This window comes from Myotis daubentonii, chromosome 20 (genome assembly GCF_963259705.1).
Source record: "Myotis daubentonii chromosome 20, mMyoDau2.1, whole genome shotgun sequence".
NCBI lineage: Eukaryota > Metazoa > Chordata > Mammalia > Chiroptera > Vespertilionidae > Myotis > Myotis daubentonii.
Genome location: NC_081859.1, coordinates 13267254 through 13286867, shown reverse-complemented (window position 1 = coordinate 13286867; position 19614 = coordinate 13267254). Strand labels below are relative to the sequence as shown.

Genomic DNA, 19614 nt, shown 5'->3' with positions numbered 1-19614 from the left:
AAGGTCTGGAGGGAAGTGACTGACAAGGAGCCAAGTGTGGCTTTCCAATGGGAGCTGCAGACAGGAGAAACAGATGAGCAGACTTGTTAGGCAGGCTTGCCTCACTTGCAAACTTTGGACTTGCTACCTTCCTTCCATAATTCTCAAATCTTTATATTCTTACAGTGTCCTTTAAGAGCTCGTATTTTGAGCTTGGGTTGCCTTGTTTGATGACTCAAGTTTTGTGGATTGTTGAAAATATGTACTTTGTTAGAATTTAATTTTGTGTGTGTGTGATATTTATCCCATAAACTCAAATTTTGTACAGATTGTTTCTTCAGAAGTGGTATGTACATATTGTATCCATGTTTCAACAATGGAACCATAAAAGAAGGAATTTCTTTCAATATAAAATATAGTTTTTAAAAGAAAAACGGGCCCAGCCAGTGTGGTTCAGTGGTTGAGCATCGATCTGTGAACCAGGTCATGGTTCAATTCCCAGGCAGGGAACTTGCCTGGGTTGCAGGCTCCATCCTTAGTGGCAGGGTGTGCAGGAGGCAGCTCGTTGGTTAGTGATTCTCATCATTGATGTTTATATCTCTCTTTCTCCTTTTCTGAAATCAATAAAAATATATTTTTAAAAAACTATGTTTTTCATTTTTGGAAAGAATGGATGCAAAGCCAGTGGCATTTTTATCATCATAACACTTAAGGCCTATATTTCAGATGCAGGATTTGTAAGGAATTATTATAACTTGGTAGGTATTCTTGATATATGCACCGCTATGTTCATTGCAGCATTATGCACAGTGGCCAAGTGTCCTTCATAGATGTTTGGATAAAGAAGATGTGGTCCATCTATGCTGTGGGATACTACTCAGCCATAAGAAAAGGTGGAACACTTCCATTGGTGACAACATGATGGACCTTGAGAATATTATGCTAAATGAACTAAGTCAGAGAAAGCTAAGAACCATATGATTTCACTCAAATGTGGGACATAAAACTGGAACTCATAGCAGACAGACAACAGCATGGTGATTACCAGGGAAAGGGGTGGGGAGGTGGTAAGGGTAAAGGGGCCAAATACTAGTATATGGTGACAGAAGATGACTTGATGGGTGGTAGGAGAAAAGCTGAAAAGGGCAGGGATTGTGTCCACATGGAGCATATAGTCTTGTGCAGCGGTCGCCAACCGGTGGCCCGTGGACCACTGGTGGTCCATGAGGTCCGAAAGGTTGGCGACCGCTGATCTAGTGGACATCTTACGGAAACCAGGATTGCCAGGGTGGGGATGGAGAAGGCTGCTTTTCCAAGGGTCAAAGTTAGGGAATAGGACGGCCTCTTTCTGGCGGCACAAAAGTAGTTTTGTTAAGAAGCTTATTGCCGCTGTCCCACCTAAGTAAACTAATACTGTAATTCCTTCATGTTGCATAGAAACCGCAGAGAAAATTTTAACTATTGTTTATACCAGCCTTCTGCAAGGGCTTGTTTATTGTTCTTGGAGAAAGCAAGCTTCGTAGCCCTGGATACGTGACAGACATGACATTGCCTGTGATCAGGGTTGGCTGGAACATTTTTCTCTCTGTGTTTCCCCCCAGGGCTAAAAAGTTAATATAAAGGGAAAATATTAACTAAAATTAATTATAAAGGGACAGTATATCCTGTTACTTGGTATATAAAAAACTTGCCATAAACACTCAATGGAAAAACTGTTAATTTGTAGCTAGAGTCTAGTATCCGCTGAAGGCTCTGAAACCAGCTATTAATAGGTGATAAAGGAATAGAAAAGACATACCTGCAGCAAACAGACTCAGAACAATTGAAAAGGAGAACAACTTAAGTGTTATTGAATGCCTTGACCTACTACAGCTAAAATGACTGTTTCCCAAACCCCTGCCCATTATCTAGGAGATGGTAGAGAATTAGCATTTAAGGAAAACCATTCTTCCAGATTTATAATTGCTATATCTGTGTCTCCTATCAGGGTTGCCTTTTATACACATCGTTTATAGTTTTGCCCAAGTACATAAGGGTATACCAGTTGTTGTTTTTGTGTACTTGGTTAAAACTTGGTTTCTTGGATTACTGTGCTTTCCATACTAGGATGTAGTTTTCTCAAAAAGAAGATTTGTTTGTTTTCTTCCATTGCGCCGAGTACGGTGTGAGGCAGAGAGGAAGTAAACACTCAACATTTGGTGGGTGACTGGATCACCCCAGTCATTAGTTCACCCTGGCCTGTAAATTATCTTGACACTCCCTGGACAATTTCACTGACTATTAGAATGAGTTTAAGGTGGAATCACCAGCATTTTTTGGTTGAACTTAGTATTTGAACTAGTATTTTTTACATGGTACCATTATGTTCAGAGGCTTTAATAGTTTATATTAAAGTCTTATCAATGAGAATATAGGTAACTGATATTTCTTTTTAGAGTATTTTCCTCAGCATATATCAATTGAATGCCGTGCAATTCTAGTAAATAGTTTTTCTCTGCTGAGGGCAGAAGATCTTCAAGTTTGGTCAATGTGGATATTCTAAAGTTGTTTGCTATTTAAGCTATTTTAATATACCATCATCTCTACTTTTAAGGCATAAAATTTTAAGTTGTATGGGATCATCTCAGTGGTGTCTAACCAATATTACTTGTTTTTTAAGTTTTGTGGGAATAGGTAGGTTACTTGGATAGTTTCAAGTATCTCTAGGAAAAAGTGTTGCCTAGAACAAATCCAGAATGAACTGGTAAACTGATAGATACTGAATAGCTTACTTACTGTAACTGGATACAAATGTAGTTGTATTACCCTTTGGGGACTATGTCAGGTTTTGACACTAAATATTAGATAGAGTGGATGTAGTGGGAACACTAAATATCAGTGTGGATACTAAGAAGTAGGTTGGTAATTGTTAGAATTTATCAGTGGGAAAAGGGACTTTGAGGTATTCAGTGTTGCCTGGTCAAGGCAATTGAAAGGAACAGCAAATGGAGGACAGTTCCCATGGCTACGCTGGCTCCCAAATGGGATGGTACTTCACATTGAACCAACTTTTAATTACATTTAATTCAGTGTGATACAATTCTTCTTTCAAAAGCAGGATGTGCCATTAAAATTTTTAAAATGGGGTTTTTGTCTCTTATCAAACTTTTTAAAACCTTTTTAAAGGAAGGGTTTTATTTGTGAGAGAAAACTTTTGACTTGACACTTATATTCATAAATGTAATGAGTTTTTATCAAGCATTTACAAAGTTGCATGGCACCATTGGTTTATGCAGTTTTGGGTTGTATGTCTGATCCTCCTACCCATGACCTTGATCATCTCTGACCCTCGTTCAATAAGGGTTTAAATAGAGTTTGGGACCTAGAGTCTCAAGCTTCTGAATTAGGAACTTAAGATGCCTCTTTCCACTTTCATTGTGAGAAATGGTTTTATAATGGTAATTTAAGGTATAGAATACAGGTGCCTGAGAATTTTATCATGTGTGACATTTACCTGTGTGTATAACTGTAAGGTGAAGGGTATATCCTAAGCCTTTAAAAGTTAATGAGCAGTGCACTTGGATGTCTTTGCTGAAAAGAAATTCAGATACCCTGTGTATGTGTTCCTACCTAGTGTGTCTGGTTACTGTTGAATAGTTTAATTTGATCAACTTACTGGTAGTAACTTAACCTGCTCTACTTTGAAATCAAAAGCTAATTGCAATTATATGGATGTTTTCACAAAAGAGAAGTCATCCTTATAATTACTTTGTTGCTGTGGGTTGACAAGTCTTTTAGCTTTGGCAACAGTGAAATGTTTAATCTGAAAGAAACACAGGTGTTACAGTTTTCACTAAGAAAGCAGCACAGTGACTCGAAAGATGGTTGGGTTCCCAAGAAGCTTGAAGACTAGGCAAGAAATAGAACCTTTTTTTGGTTGCTGGAATAGTTCAAAGGCGTGGGGCTTGAGGCATTGCTGCTCTCTGTTATGATCCATAGTGGATTATGGGAAAAACTCTGACTTCTTTTTTTAATGTCCAATATTGGAGATATATATCAGAGGCCTGATGCACGAAATTCGTGCAAGAGTAGGCCTTCCTTCCTCTGGCTGCCGGCACCGGCTTCCCTCTGGGGCTTCCCTCGCAGCCCCGGCTTCATCCGGAAGGTCATCTGGAAGGATGTCCGGTCTGATTAGCATATTACACTTTTATGATTGTAGATATATATTTTATAGTATACTAGAATGTGCTGCCGAAGCAAGTACCAACATTGGATATATTTTATTGCCCTATTGGATTGCATGTTCCTTTTTAAAAAAAATATTCTTTCAGTTTTATTTTGTATTGGATTCAGGTGTACAAGCTTATCTAACTGTTAAATAATGGTATACATTACATAGTGTTACCCTTGGTATTTCTAGTACTCCAATTGGCACCAGACATAGTTATTGCAATATTGTTGACTGTGTTTCCTATACTTTACTCACATCCCTAGGACTATTTTGTAACTACCAATTTGTGTCTCTTAATCCCTTCACCTCTTTCAGCCAATCTCCTAACCCCCTCTCCTCTGGCAACCAGTTCCCTCTCTGTGTCTATGAATCTTTTTCTTTTTTTTTTTTTTAATTAAATCTTTATTGTTCAGATTATTACATTTGTTCCTCTTTTTTCCCCCCCCCATAACTCCCCTCCTCCCAGTTCCCGCCCCACCCTCCGCCCTCACTCCCCACCCACTGTCCCCATCCATAGGTGCACGATTTTTGTCCAGTCTCTTCCCACATCTCCCACACCCCTTTCCCCCCCAAGAATAGTCAGTCCATTCCCTTTCTATGTCCCTGATTCTATTATAATCAACAGTTCATTCTGTTCATCAGATTATTTATTCACTTGATTCTTAGATTCACTTGTTGATAGATGCATATTTGTTGTTCATAATTTGTATCTTTACCTTTTTCTTCCTCTTCCTCTTCTTAAAGGATACCTTTCAGCATTTCATATAATCCTGGTTTGGTGGTGATGAACTCCTTTAGCTTTTCCTTATCTGTGAAGCTCTTTATCTGACCTTCAATTCTGAATGATAGCTTTGCTGGATAAAGTAATCTTGGTTGTAGTTTCTTGGTATTCATCACTTTGAATATTTCTTGCCACTCCCTTCTGGCCTGCAAAGTTTCTGTTGAGAAATCAGCTGACAGTCGTATGGGTATTCCCTTGTAGGTAACTGAGTCTCTTTCTCTTGCTGTTTTCAAGATTCTCTCTTTATCTTTTGCTCTTGGCATTTTAATTATGATGTGTCTTGGTGTGGTCCTCTTTGGATTCCTTTTGTTTGGGGTTCTCCACGCTTCTTGGACCTGTAAGTCCATTTCTTTCACCAGGTGGGGGAAGTTTTCTGTCATTATTTCTTCAAATAGGTTTTCAATATCTTGGTCTCTCTCATCTTCTGGCACCCCTATAATTCTGATGTTGGTACGCTTGAAGCTGTCCCAGAGGCTCCTTACACTATCCTCGCATTTTTGGATTCTTTTTTCATTTTGCTTTTCCCGTTGGATGTTTTTTGCTTCCTCGCAATTCAAATCATTGACTTGATTCTTGCGCTCCTCTGGTCTGCTGTCGGGCGTCTGTTTAATATTCATTATTTCAGACCGTGTGTGCTTAATTTCTAGTTGGTTCCCCAATATAAGATCGAGGGTCTTATTAGTTTTCGTGTAGATCTCATTAAGTCTATCGGCAGCTTCTAAACAGTTCTTGAGAGACCTTAAAAGTGTGGTTCTGAACTCTATTTCTTCCATTGACAATTTTGTCCTGTTTCTTTGTCTCCGCATTTTGTTATGCTTCTTTGGTGCACCCCCTAGTGGTCTTTGTTCGCAGTCTTATAGATAAATCTTGATTGTTGTAGCTAATTCCAGGGAGGGTTTGACCTCCAGGCCAAGTGGCTATGAGAATCAGCTGTGTCAGCAGTGAGAGAACTTCTGTCCTCTAGGGAGGTGCTAATCTAGCCTTTGCCTGAGGCTATCCGGCTAATGCCTCTGTGCAGGGCTTGGGCGGGGCGGGTTGCACAGGATCAACAGGGTGGGCCGGAGAGAGCAGTTATGGCGGCTCTCAGTCCTGTCCCCAGGGGCTCTGCCTCTCTGAGTCCCAGCACCCGCTGCAAGGCTCGGAGAGAAAGCTGCACTCGCTCTGACCGAAGCCAGACAGTCCGCTTCTCCTGTTTGAGCCTGGGTCCCTAAAGACTCGCCTGTATCTGGAGCTCAGAGTCTGCGACTCCCTCTCGATTGAAAACAACAACCGCGCCCTCCGCCGCCAGCCCGCTCCGCACACTCCGCACCTCAGAATTTGACTTCAGCACTGCGCCTCCTCTGAGTGTCCGTATGCGTTTCTCTTTCCTCCTAGTTGTAGGACTTCCACTCAGCCAGCGTTCCTGTGGTTCTGGGTGATGTCCGTTCCGTGTTTTGGTTTCACTTTTGAAGTAGTTGTTCAAAGCAGCAAACTCCGGCGTTAACCTATGCCGCCATCTTGGTTCTCCTGTCTATGAATCTTTTTCAATTTTGTTTGTTCATTTTGTTCTTTAGATTCCACAAGTGATTGGCCATCTGTATGTCCTCTTTTTAAAAAATATATATTTTATTGATTTTTTACAGAGTGGAAGGGGAGAGGGATAGAGAGTTAGAAACATCGATGAGAGAGAAACATCGATCAGCTGCCTCCCGCACACTCCCCACTGGAGATGTGCCCGCAACCAAGGTACATGCCCTTGACCGGACTCGAACCTGGGACCTTTGAGTCTGCAAGCTGACGCTCTATCCACTGAGCCAAACCGGTTAGGGCTGTATGTCCTCTTTTTAAAAAATATATATTTTTATTGATTTCAGAGAGGAAGGGAGAGGGAGAGAGAGAGAAACATTGATGATGAGAGAGAATCACCGATTGGCTGCCTCCTGCACGCCCCCTACTAGGGATTGAGCCCACAGCCCAGATATGTGCCCTGACCAGGAATTGAACTCGGGACCCTTCAGGCCACAAGCCCTGCTCTATCCACTGAACCAAACCGGCTAGGGCTGTGTGTCCTCTTTAGAGAAGTGTCTATTCAGGTCCTCATACGATTTTTAAATTGGATTGTTTTGGTGTTGAGTAGTATGAGTTCTTTTTAAATTTTTGATATTAACTAACCTCTTTATTAGATGTATCATTGGCAAATATACTCTCCTATTTTGTAGGTTTTCTTTTCATTTGCCAATGGTTTCCTTTGCTGTGCAAAAACGTTTTAGTTTGATCCCATTTATTTTTCTTTTGTTTCCTTTGCCTGAGGAGATAGATCAGAAAAAAATATCGCTAAGAGACATGTCAGAGATTTTACTATCTAAGTTTTCTTCTAGTATTTTTATGGTTTTGAGTCTTACATTTAAGTCTTTAATCCATTCTGAGCTTATTCTGTATATTGGTGTAAGGAGGTAGTCTAGTTTTGGTTGTTTTTGCATGCATCTGTCCAATATTCCCAGCACCATTTATTGACGAGAGTGTCTTTACTTCATTGCATGTTCTTGCCTCATTTGTCAAATATTAATTGACCATATAGACATGGGTTTATTTCTGGGCTCTCTATTCTGTTTTATTGATCTGTTTTGATACCAGTACCAGGCTAACATGGACTTATTGACTGATGTTCACTTTGAGCAGCACGATTCCAGCACAGTGCCCATGTATCCAGAACGAAAGGAAAAGAGAAGACACGCTGACTGTTTTCGAGGCCTGAAAAGTGCCTCTGGGTTGTGGGCATGAGTGTTCGCCCTGGACACGGGGCCTCCACTGTTGCTGCAAAGAGACCATTGTTTCAGGCTCATAACACATTAGGACCGGAAGTGAGTTGGGGAGTGATTTGGGGACGAGAAAGACCTAATAGCAAACGGAGTTAAGGATTAGGAGGCACTTTTGCAGACTAAAGTTATTTTATTCCCTTCCAAACCATTCTTTTCTTTTTTTTTTTTAATCTCCCCTGGACCTTTGGAGCTTCTTAGTTAGAAACCTACACATAACAACACTTCTGGATCTAAACTTCTGTTCCACAGTTGGGCTTGACAGCCTCTGGTTCTTTGGAGCCATGAAAAATAATTTCAAAAACACTTGTCTTCTGACTTCTGTAAGCTTCAAATCAAATGGGGCAGCAAAAGCATGCCTGGGAAGGCTGGCAACAGTTAGAAATCATCTCTGTGTTCTGCAGTACCACGAGTCTTGTTCTGGACAGCATAAATATTCAAGTGTAGAAGTTAATCATTTTTATATGTATTTATCTTTAGTGAAAGATGTGAACTTAAAGAGCCAGCTGTCTGCATACTCTGTCCAAATGAGTTTGTTTTGTCAATCATTTGGATTTTTTGTTTGCAAACAATGGAAAGGGCTGGTCTTAAGCAAAATGGGGTTTGTTTGAAAGAAGAGCAGGATGGCCCAGCCTCAGAGTTGTCCCAGACAAAGGCAGCTCTGGGGTCAACAGTTGGAACTGGAGGCCCTTCTCTTTAGGATGTGCCCTTCGGTGACTGCTGCTCTAACTCCTAAGTGCCTTCTTCTCTATTCAAAATTCAGTGCCCAAGAGAGCGGAGCTGGATTGGCCCAGGCTGGGGTCAGGTTTCCCTGCTGGATCTAATGGCTAGGCCAGAGGGGTGATTTGCAAAGTAAGAGTAAGGGTGGGAAGAAGGGGGACTGAACCTGAGAGCCATTGAGGCCCTTCTTTGTTTAACAGTTAACTGAACATTTTCTGTGTTGTTTTTAAAATTTGGTTAAATAATGGAAAACACAGCTTTGATTAAGAAGTGTTTGTTAAATGCTACATGAGGGACTGGGTTCTTAGTGCTTTGGGAATTTAGCAAAGCAGCAAGAGATAGTTACAGGTAACTATTAATATGAATATATGATGAATACTATATCGGGGGGGGGGGTTGATTCACCAAGTTTGGCTTGGGGAAATTTTGGAATGCGTAAGGATTAGTGTATCTGTTAAAAACAGAACAAAAAATACTGATCTCCTATCATTTATATAGTACTGTGTGGCCTCCCAGTGCTAACTAAGGAGAATCATTAGACATGCTTAAATGAATATATCCTTGCTACGTGTGCCGGTGCATACTACATAGAGTTGCCCGTGTGAGAAGCAGTTCCATCACAAATGTGGGAATGTACATGCAGTTCAGAGCACCGGCCCTTGTAATTCTTGGTGGGCTTGCTACCTGCTAATATATGTAGATTCCCTGGTCAGGAAGCTCCTGTGAGCAGCTCACACGCGGCTCCTATGCAGATGCCTTGTCAGAAGCTCCTGTGAGCAGCTCACACTCAGCTCCTGTGTAGATACCTTGTCAGGAGCTCCTGTGAGCAGCTCACACTCAGCTCCGCTGAGCACCCTTTCTGCACAGCCTGTGCCTCATGGTTAGAAGCTACCACACCCACCGTCCCCATAGGGCTCTGTGACTACGTAGACTTATCTGACAGCCTGACACTTTCTCCCCTAGCGCCTTACTAGGATAATCTAGGGATAATCTAGGGTAAATGTAACCATATTTTCATACTTAAGCAGAATTTAAATGAGATTAAGACTATAGTTATCCTTAATAAGACATGGGTTATTGAAAACTGTTCGTTAATGTTTGAGTGAGCAAACTGTTAATTAAAATGTGATTTCAAGCCTTGTGCAGCTGAACTTTTCCAGCCTAAACCACCACCTGTCAATTTGGGAGAACTTAAAGAATTAAACCAGCGTATCCCCTTAAAGTCATCTGTCACACCAATCCCAACCTCCTGCCTCAAACATGCACACATTTCAGCCATCATCTCTCCATTATGGTTGTTGCCGTCAGTACTGCCTGTTTTTGTAAAATATTATCTCAGAGAGTAGGTTTTGGTTATGCAACAAGAGCACTGTGTACCTCTGAGTTAGTCACTGTTTCACCAAATGATTGTATTAATATCTGTAAAAATGATTTGTGTAAATTAGTAGGCTTACTTTTAAGGTCTACTCCAAAAATTACAGAGTAGTTTGTTTTTTATATTAAGCAAATGATAGATTTTTTAAAAAGCTAGTTTTAATTTAAATAATAATGCTTCATTGATTGCCTCAAAGTTACTAATACTTTATAACAATTTAGTAAGCATTTATTAAATTTAGTGATTTATAATAATTTAGAATTAAATAATTGTAATAGCAAATTATCATTTTTCTGGGCACTAAAGAAAAATTGAACAGACCAATATGTCCTTTTGGCATGTAATACATGTTTTAGGAGTCTTCTATCAGTATTGGTGATAAACTTACACAAGTGTGAAATAATAAAGTATACTGGGAAGTGTATTGTAACATTATTCAAAATGACAAGAGATTGCAAACAACCTGAATGTCTCTATTATGAGACAGATTTAATGAATTATGTGTCCCTATAAAGAGGAATATGGTACAGTGTAGCTGTTAAAGAATGAGACAGTTCTGTTTGCAAAGTTATGGAATTAGCTCTAAGATTGCTCTAAAAAAAAGCAAGCCGCCCAGGTGTATATAGTTTGCTCACATTTGTAAACATGGAATAAAACAATCTTCTTCTATCTATATATATAAAAGGCTAATATGCAAAGTGTTCCCTTGGGAGTTTGACCAGGAGAATGGGAGTTCAATAGCTCACTGTGATGTGCACTGACCACCAGGGGGCGGCGCAGAACATGGCGGGTGGCCAGTGGCAGCAGTGGGGCACTGAGGGAGGGAAGGAAGGGGGAGGCGGGGAACCTGATTGGTGCTGATTGCCAAGCCTGGCTTAGGGACCCTACCCGTGCACGCATTTCGTGCACCGGGCCTCTAAATATGTTTGTATATGCAAAATTACCTCTGGGAGGACACAAAACCTTTGGTACCTGGTTGCCTTGTCCAGGGAACTAGGGCAGGGTCAGGGTGGAATACTGCGCATCTCTGTGCCTTTGTATCCCATGCAGATGTTTCTGTTAAAAATAAATAGTGCCTGACTGGTTTGGCTCTGTGGATAGAGCGTCGGCCTGCGGACTCAAGGATCCCGGGTTCGATTCCAGTCAAGGGCATGTACCTTGGTTGCGGGCACTCCCCCAGTGGGGAGTGTGCAGGAGGCAGCTGATCGATGTTTCTCATCGATGTTTCTAACTTTCTATCCCTCTCCCTTCCTCTCTGTAAAAAATCAATAAAATATATTTAAAAAAAATTTTAAAAATAAATAGTAAGAAGTATTCACCTGTGCCCTTGGTGGTATCCAGTGAGGGAGGTATTGCTTAACACTCCTGCTTCTGTCTTCCTGTGTTTTGCCATTCACCTGTCATCTTGTAGACTATAGGTCACCACTGTCAAGTGTTTTGTTTGTTTTTAAGCATACATGACACACATTAGCCTTCAAACAGGGATTCTTTGCTTTGTACAGTGCAAACAGTGTAAATAGGCTTTTTTTTTTGAAGGACCATTTTTCTGAATTCATGATTGGTAAGGATTTAGTAAAATGTAAATAACATTCACTTTGGCAAAAATTGCCTTGTGATCAAGTTAGACTAGTCATTCACCAGAGATACTGTTTTGACGGGTATTTTTTAAAATGTCCCACGAAAATGTCAAACTTTTTGTTGCAAACATATTCCTAGTATGTGGTTTACTTTAAAATTTAAAAAAATTGTATAGAAGTTTAAAGCTATAATTAACTAATTTGTGTTTTCTCCCATTCTTTTTAAACTTAGAAATTAGAAAATTTATCTGGTCACTATTGCCTGCTTTGTGCCTAATTTTTATCATTTGACTTCAAATTGTGCTTTAATTGTCTGTTTAGGCTTGAGCTTCACAGAGGGGAAGTTTCATCCTGGGTCGGCAGTATGATTCCCAGCTGTAGAGGGTCTTTGACCTTTGACCCAGTGTATTACGTTATCCAGAGATGAGTAGATCCCGGGGATCTGTTACTAACCAAACTCACAAGACTGATTTATAAATTTAAAAGTTTGAGTCTCAGGATAGCCAATATTTGAGGTAGTTACTTGGAGATTTGCTAGTTGATACGTCCATGTAATAATACAAATGTCAGGTCACGAAGTTGCTTGACACTCTTAGAACCATAGGAATTGTATGAATGTTTATATCAAGTTAGGCTAACTGGATGGATTACTCTTTTCTATTTTAGGGATTTTTATTTTGGAATACCATGGATAATTAATTAGATTACTACGTGTCCTACATAGAGAGTGCCCAAAACAATAAAAACGAATTGTCCCCTGTGGTCTTTTCACTTTTTTTTTTTTTTTTTTTGGTCTTTTTAGAGGGCATGTCTTCCCATCTTCCAGAATCCTGAATTCTCCAGTTTTCAGGAGTGAGGAATGGAGAGAGGAGAGCGAAACTATTATAAATCCTCCAAAGAATTAGTGTTTGTGACAAATGCTTGGGTTTCCTTAAGTGATAGTGACATTTTAGCAGGAAATCATTCATTTTCTTTGGAAGGAGATATATTACTTGTCATATTTATTGTCATGTTCAATTTCCCATCATATGTTTCAGGGAGGAAATAATGCCGGCCACACAGTTGTTGTAGATTCCGTGGAGTATGATTTTCATCTTTTACCCAGTGGAATAATTAATCCAAATGTTACTGCATTCATTGGTAAGTATAGAATGAATCCCTTGAGAATTTTCCCCCCTAATTCCTAATAGTGTTCATTTTTCATTACCAAACTGATTTCATCCTTCACTAATCAAATGATTAATCTTGACCTTGGTACCTTCTGGAATATACCTAACTTTGGCTATTTTACAATTCCTTTTAGATCTTTTAGCACTAATACTTTCTGGAATGATTGCTTTGCATTTAACTGTATTCATTAGTAATCTTAATTCTATAAAGAACTGTTAGGTCATCAGATCAGTTTTTCAAACATGACACAATAAGGCATACAAGTCTATGTTTTATAAATTGATTCTGAGCCCTTAGAACATATAGTGCAATCTGATATGTTCTATTCTAGTTTTTTATTTTTTAAAATGCTAATTACAACCCACTAAATTGATTTTATTAACAGTTATAGTGTGATTCCCAATTTGAAAGACATTGATCTAGAGAGTCTACTGTGATCTGGTTTAATTTGCCTAAACCTACATAACTAGTTTTTGTTTTTTTTCCAAAATAACAGTTTTACTTTGTTTCAAAGAAATTTTAAATTATATTGGGTGTAATTTTAGTGTTTTTTAATTCTGTGTTTATGTTCTTTTGTTTATTTACATTAGACTACTGTCTAAAACTTGGAATCCTTTCTGTGATATCACTTTGGTAAATCAGAATGTCCTGTAAATTCAAGTACCTCAATCTCCTATGTTCTAGATAAAGGGTAATTGTAGATGTCTATATTTTGATATCATTATGTATGTCTATATTAATAAAGTATAGATGTTTAAGGTTGGAATTAATTTGTTTATTTTCCTTTAGGAAATGGTGTGGTAATTCATCTACCGGGATTATTTGAGGAAGCAGAAAAAAATGTTAAAAAAGGAAAAGGTATGAAAGAATGAGTCTGCTTTACTTGGTAACCAGTTATTATTATTATTATTATTATTTTTGGTAAGTTTTATTTGAATCTCATGCCAGCCACTTAACATTTATTTATTTTTATTTTTTATATTTTTAAAGTATAGTCTTATTGATTTCAGAGAGGAAGGGAGAGGGAGAGATAGAAACATCTGCGATGAGAGAGAACTACTGATTGGCTTCCTCTTGCACACCCCACTCTGGGGCTTGAGCCTGCAACCTGGGCATATGGCCTGACCAGGAATTGAACCATGATATCCTGGTTCATAGGTCAATGCTCAACCGCTGAGCCATCCTGGCTAAGCCAGGCACTTAACATTTTTGTCTTACACTTTAAAGTTGCAGGTTATTGAGGACAAGTTGTTTAATCTCTGTCGTTAAATTTTATCAGTTCTAATCCATGTTTAAACAAATGACAAACATAATAAGGTCATTGTGTAAGTCTTGGTTATTTTACAAATTAAACTTTATCCTTAGGGAGTTAAAATTACTTACTGTATCTTGTTGGCAAAACTCTATGAGTTCATCTTGTCGTTTATACTCAGGTTAGCATATCCTTCTGCCCAAACCAAAAATGAGCGTAGGGAGTGAGGGAGCCACCGAAGCCACTGTGCACACTGCCAGTCTTGTTTCCTAGACTTTAGCTCCTTGGTTGCCACAACCCAGGGATAAAGGATGATTGTGAGGTCCCTCCTTCCAAATGAGAGAAATGCTTCTCTGTGCTATGGATCCGTCCATCTCCTTACAAACACCTGATTTCCTGCCTTTCCTAACCCCTTTGGGATTTTTGGAAGTCAAGTTGGCTACCTTCTAGGGTTTGAGGAACTTGGCAATGCACATAATACACAATTGGGGGAAATCATTAGTGAGTTTCTCTTTAGCTTAGCTCGAATTTGAAATACCCAGTTCTATTACATCATTCAAGTTCATTGTTCAGCTTTAAAAGTAGCAATCTGTCCTCCAGTGTTTCAGACAACTCAGTCTGGCTTCACAGATCCCCGTCTCTGCCGTCTCTGTTGCCCTCCCTGCGGTTCTGGCCTCTGTATTGGGGCCAGCTCTTTCATTGGTTAACCTGAGGTTCCCCTGCTGCGCTCTGCTCTCCTCCGTCCTCTGAAAGCTTCGCCCTACTTTCTTCTCCCACTGGCCTGTCTAATCCAGCTGAATCCACTGCTCTGAGTTTCTTTGTAATATATGTTTTATAATACTCCTTAAGCTAACTTCAGAGTGCATGTTTTCATGTCAAAACCAGCTGTAGAGGGGAAGGTTTCCTATTCTGGCTTATAGCACATTATCAAGAAGCCCTTCTCTCTAATCTATAAGGAATAATTTGAAAATAAATCCTTAGATATTATCAAAATGAACAATTTTTAATATCTAACATGAGTTTTGAAAATGTTTGGAGTATGGTAGCTTATTCTTAAAACGTATATAGCCTACAAAGGTGTACTGTCTTTAAAAAATATATTTATTGCCCAGCCAATGTGGCTCAGTGGTTGAGTGTCACTATGAACCAGAAGGTCACAGTTTGATTCCAGGTCAGGGCACAAGCCTGGGTTGTAGGCTCGATCCCCAGGGCGGGGCGTGCGGGGTGTGCGGGGCATGTAGGAGGCAATCTATCAATGGTTCTCTCTCATCTTTTTTATTTTTTTTAATATATTTTATTGATTTTTTACAGAGAGGAAGGGAGAGGGATAGAGAGCTAGAATCATCGATGAGAGAGAAACATCGATCAGCCGCCTCCTGCACACTCCCTACTGGGGATGTGCCCGCAACCAAGGTACATGCCTTTGACGGGAATCGAACCTGGGCCCCTTGAGTCCACAGGCCGATGCTCTATCCACTGAGCCAAACCGGTTAGGGTGGTTCTCTCTCATCTTAATATTTCTATCTCTCCCTCTTCCTTCCTCTCTGAAATAAAAATATTAAAAACCATTTATTTACCTCATTCAACAATTTTTTTGAACATTTATTAGATGACTGGCCCATGTTATGAAACCTCGTGGCCCCTGCTCTCAGGCATTCACCGTTAAATGGGGAGATATATATTTACAGTTCGGTATACTAAGTAGAGTAATTGGTAATACTTTGAAGGAATTAGTGAGAACATTTTATTATGTTGTTTAATCACATTTTTTTATAATTGTCTTGGGAAAGGGTGCCATCCCCAAGATTAGCAACTCCCTTTACTCAATTCTCCCCCTGCTCTACAACTAACTCCTCTTCCCCCAACTCCTACAAAAGTGTCATTTTTTTTACCATTTGCTGTTTGGGTTCCTAGAAGTGTTTTATGTGGATAGAACTGGCTGTGTTTGGAGCTTCTATGAGCAAAACATTTAGAAAGAATGTGTGAATGAGTTTGTATATGTAATGAATGACAGGTGAGAAAATTCTTGTTAAACATGTTTCCTATGCAGAAGAAAAACTATGAAAGTGATTACTTCAGTGAAAAACACTTTTAAACACTGTTTCTAAAGAAATTAAGATGAAAGAATTATTATACAAAATGTTCCGTTAAATGTATTTTCTCCCTTCCTTCTAGGTCTGGAAGGCTGGGAAAAAAGGCTTATCATATCTGACAGAGCGCATATTGGTAAGGGGGACGTAAGCATAATGCATTTATTTTTAACTATCGTTTTCCCAGAAACTTATCACACCAAAGCATTCTGTAACCAACTTTGTCTTCATTTGGGTGGATTGCAATAATTGGGTTCCAAATACATAAAGTCTTATGAATTTTTTCTTTTTTGTTTTTTTATAAGGGCTAGGCTAAAATTTACCCATGTCTGAAGGAAGAATTAGCTAGTCAAATGAAGAGCATAAGCAATATTTCATGAGACTCTCTAATTCTACTAAAAAATAAGGCATATCAAAATACAGAGAGCACTTATTTCCACACATTAATACTCATGTAAAAGTAGGTCTACCATCTGGCAAATCAAGTGGCTCTTTGTGTCGCAAATGTAATAATGCTGCTTTTTAAATGATTCAGCCTTTATTCAGACTAGCCTTCTCTTCTATTACTTAGAGCAGACTGGATTCTAAAATTAATTCAGCCACCACCAATAAATTTGAGATTTGTTTCCCTATCATCCTATTGCTGAAGTGATAGAATTGTTTATTAACGGTGACACAATTAAGAGACAATACCCAGGAAAGAGAAAGAAGAACTATAAGCCATGTAAGAAACTTATATGAGTGATCGAATTCTTAAATTCTACCTAAATATGTAGTTCTCCTGGGGCAGTTGCTGCTCTAGTTTTGACATTGACCTTCATTAAGAGGCAGCCCCATCAAAGTTCTTAAGGTACAGCCAAGAAAGCAAATTAAAACCCTTTTGGGCGGAAGCAGTGAAGCTGTAAATCTGTCATTTTTGTTGGCTATTGTAAGCTTCTGGTCTTAAAAAAATCATACTCTCAGCTCTCACCTATATAAAACATATTCTTTTGGTTATTAGCTTATCTTAGTAATTTCGTTTTATATTTCCATATATCATCACTATAGTGCTTTAATATAGAAAGCAATGTAGGGTTATTAGTATTTTTTTATACTGACAGTCTCTTAGGTAATGAAAATGTATTTTTGTTCACTGCTTTTATACTATTTTTATCTGCCTACGCTCACTAATTATTACCTTGTACGTATTCTGATACCATGAATATTCTGTTACATCCTCGTTAACTTCTTTCCGCTTCATGGTTTTTACATGTAGCTTTCTGTGTTCATTGCCTCTGTCCTGTGGATAAGTGAGGTTCTGTGTTAGAAGATGGAAGCCACTGCTTATCTTCAGAACTTTCTCATGGTCCTCTGGCAGCTGCCGTGTGGAATTCAGTATCTTAACCTGAGCGCCACAATGTAGGATTGCACAATAGGATGATTCCTAGTGTGTGCCCTTGGAGTAAATTATAACCTTAACGTATATAACCAGATAGTTTGGCCACTGGTGGACATATAAGCATGCTAGTGATGTCACACTGTGTTAAGAGTGACTTGTGTCCCTGCCTGGATTCTCCGCCTTTCTTCCTCGTTACAGATGTTCTAGATGTGTCACATGACAGTTTGCATCCTTGGGTGTTACTTAACTACTTTAGACTAGAAATAACAAAGAAAATAGTGGTGCAAATGGACCAAAGGACCAGAATAATTGGAAAGTAGTGTGGTTTAGATGCGAATTAATGTTATATTTTTATTATATTTCTTTAGTAATGGTTTTTTCTTTTTTTATAAATTTATGTCCTTAAAGGAAAAATTTTCTGGTAGAGGAGGAAAGTTAGATGTTAGTAATAATATGTGTAAGAATACAGGGTGGGACAAATGTAGGTTTACAGTTGTCTGTATGGAAAAATAATACAATAATTGATGATAATACAAGAATAAACTGTGTTTCATTTACTCACAACTGTAAACCTATGTTTGCCCCACCCTGTATATGTATGCTTTAAAATGTGTTATTTTAGCCTGTCTGCTGTGGCTTAGTGGTTGAACGTCGACTTATGAACCAGGAGGTGATGGCTCAATTCCCAGTCAGGGCACGTGCCCGGGTTGTGTGCTCAATCCCAGTGAGGGGCATGCAGGAAGCAGCCATCAATGATTCTCTCTCCTCATTGATGTTTCTATCTCTCTCTCCTTCTCCCTCTTCCTTCCTCTCTGAAATCAATAAAAATATATTAAAAACAATAAATAAATTGCACACTTTATTTTTTTGTTTTGTTTTGTAAATTTTTTTATTAAAAATTTTATTATAGCTGGCATACAATATTATATTGGTTCAGGTGTACACATAGTGATTCAACGTCTTTATAACTTATGAAGTCATCACCATGACAAATCTAATAACCCTCTATCACCATACAGTTATTACAATATTGTTGACTATATTCTCAATACAGTACATCCCTGTGACTTACTTTTATAACTGGAAATTTGCACTTCCTAATCTCCTTTGCCTTTTCACCTAATTTCTCTGGCAACCATCAGTTTGGTCTCTGTATATGAGCTGCTTTCTGTTTTGTTTTGCTTCCTTGCTTGTTTTGACCTTTGGATTCCACATATAAATGCAGTCATGATTTTTATCTTTCTTTGCCTGACTTATTTCATTTACAATAATACACTCTAGGTCCATTCATGTTGTTGTAGTTGGTAAGATTTTATTATTTTTTATGGCTGAGTAATATTCCATTGTACACATATACCCCATCTTCTTTATCCATTCATGTGTTGATAGGCACCTAGGTTGCTTCTCTATCTTGGCTGTTGTAAATAATGCTGCAATGAACATAAGGATGCATATATCATTTTGGATTAGCATTTTTTATTTTTTTCAGATAAATGCCCAGAAGTGGAATTGCCGGGTCCTATGGTAGTTCTGTGTTTAGTTTTTTGAGGAACCTTTGTACTGTTTTCAATAGTGGCTGCACCAATTTACACTCGTCCAGCTGGGCAGGTCCCCTTATCTCCACATCCTCACCAGCACTTGGTATTTGTTGTCTTTTTGATGATAGTCATACTAACAGGTGTGAGGCGATAGCTCATGTGGCCTGATTTGCATTTTCCTGATGATTGGTGATGTAAACATCTTTTCATATGTCTATTGGCCACTTGTATGTCTTCTTTGGAGAAATGCCTGTTCAGGTCTTCTGCCCAGTTTTCATCAGATTGTTTATTTTTCTGCTGTTGAGCTGTAGGAGTTCTTTATGTATTTTGTTTCTTTTATTTGCTTTTTAAAAATTTTTATTCTTTATATATTTTAATGTTAATCCTTTATCAGATATATCATTTTTTCAGCAATAGAAAGCCATTGACTTTTTAAGGCAAAGAAATGGTGACATTATATTTGTGTCCTGGAAAGCTGGCTTTGGCTACATAAAAATTATGAATTAGAGGTGTCCAAGAGGAAGTAGGCACACTCACTAGGAGGTCACAGTTTTGGTGAAAGATGAGGGAGGATTGGGACTAGTGAGGGAGAGGGAGATGTCAAAATAATCCCTAGATTTCTGGAGTCCAGAACTTGAAGAAAAGAAGATATCTTAGTAAACTGAGCTTCATAGAATTGTTGGGTAGATGTTCCAAAATTACCCTCTTCATTTTTAAAATCCTATAGATTGCAATAAATAGGAATGGTC

The 19614-nt window shown here is 38.8% G+C and overlaps 1 protein-coding gene across 1 annotated transcript in view; it reads left to right on the top strand.

Annotated features, from left to right (window-relative positions):
* Positions 1-19614, top strand: part of ADSS2 (adenylosuccinate synthase 2) — a 35302-nt gene that overhangs the window by 2180 nt on the left and 13508 nt on the right. Inside the window, exons 2-4 of the mRNA XM_059677427.1 lie at positions 12475-12577; positions 13397-13465; positions 16035-16085. Coding sequence (XP_059533410.1) covers positions 12475-12577; positions 13397-13465; positions 16035-16085 — 223 coding nt within the window. The remainder of the gene's footprint in view (positions 1-12474; positions 12578-13396; positions 13466-16034; positions 16086-19614) is intronic.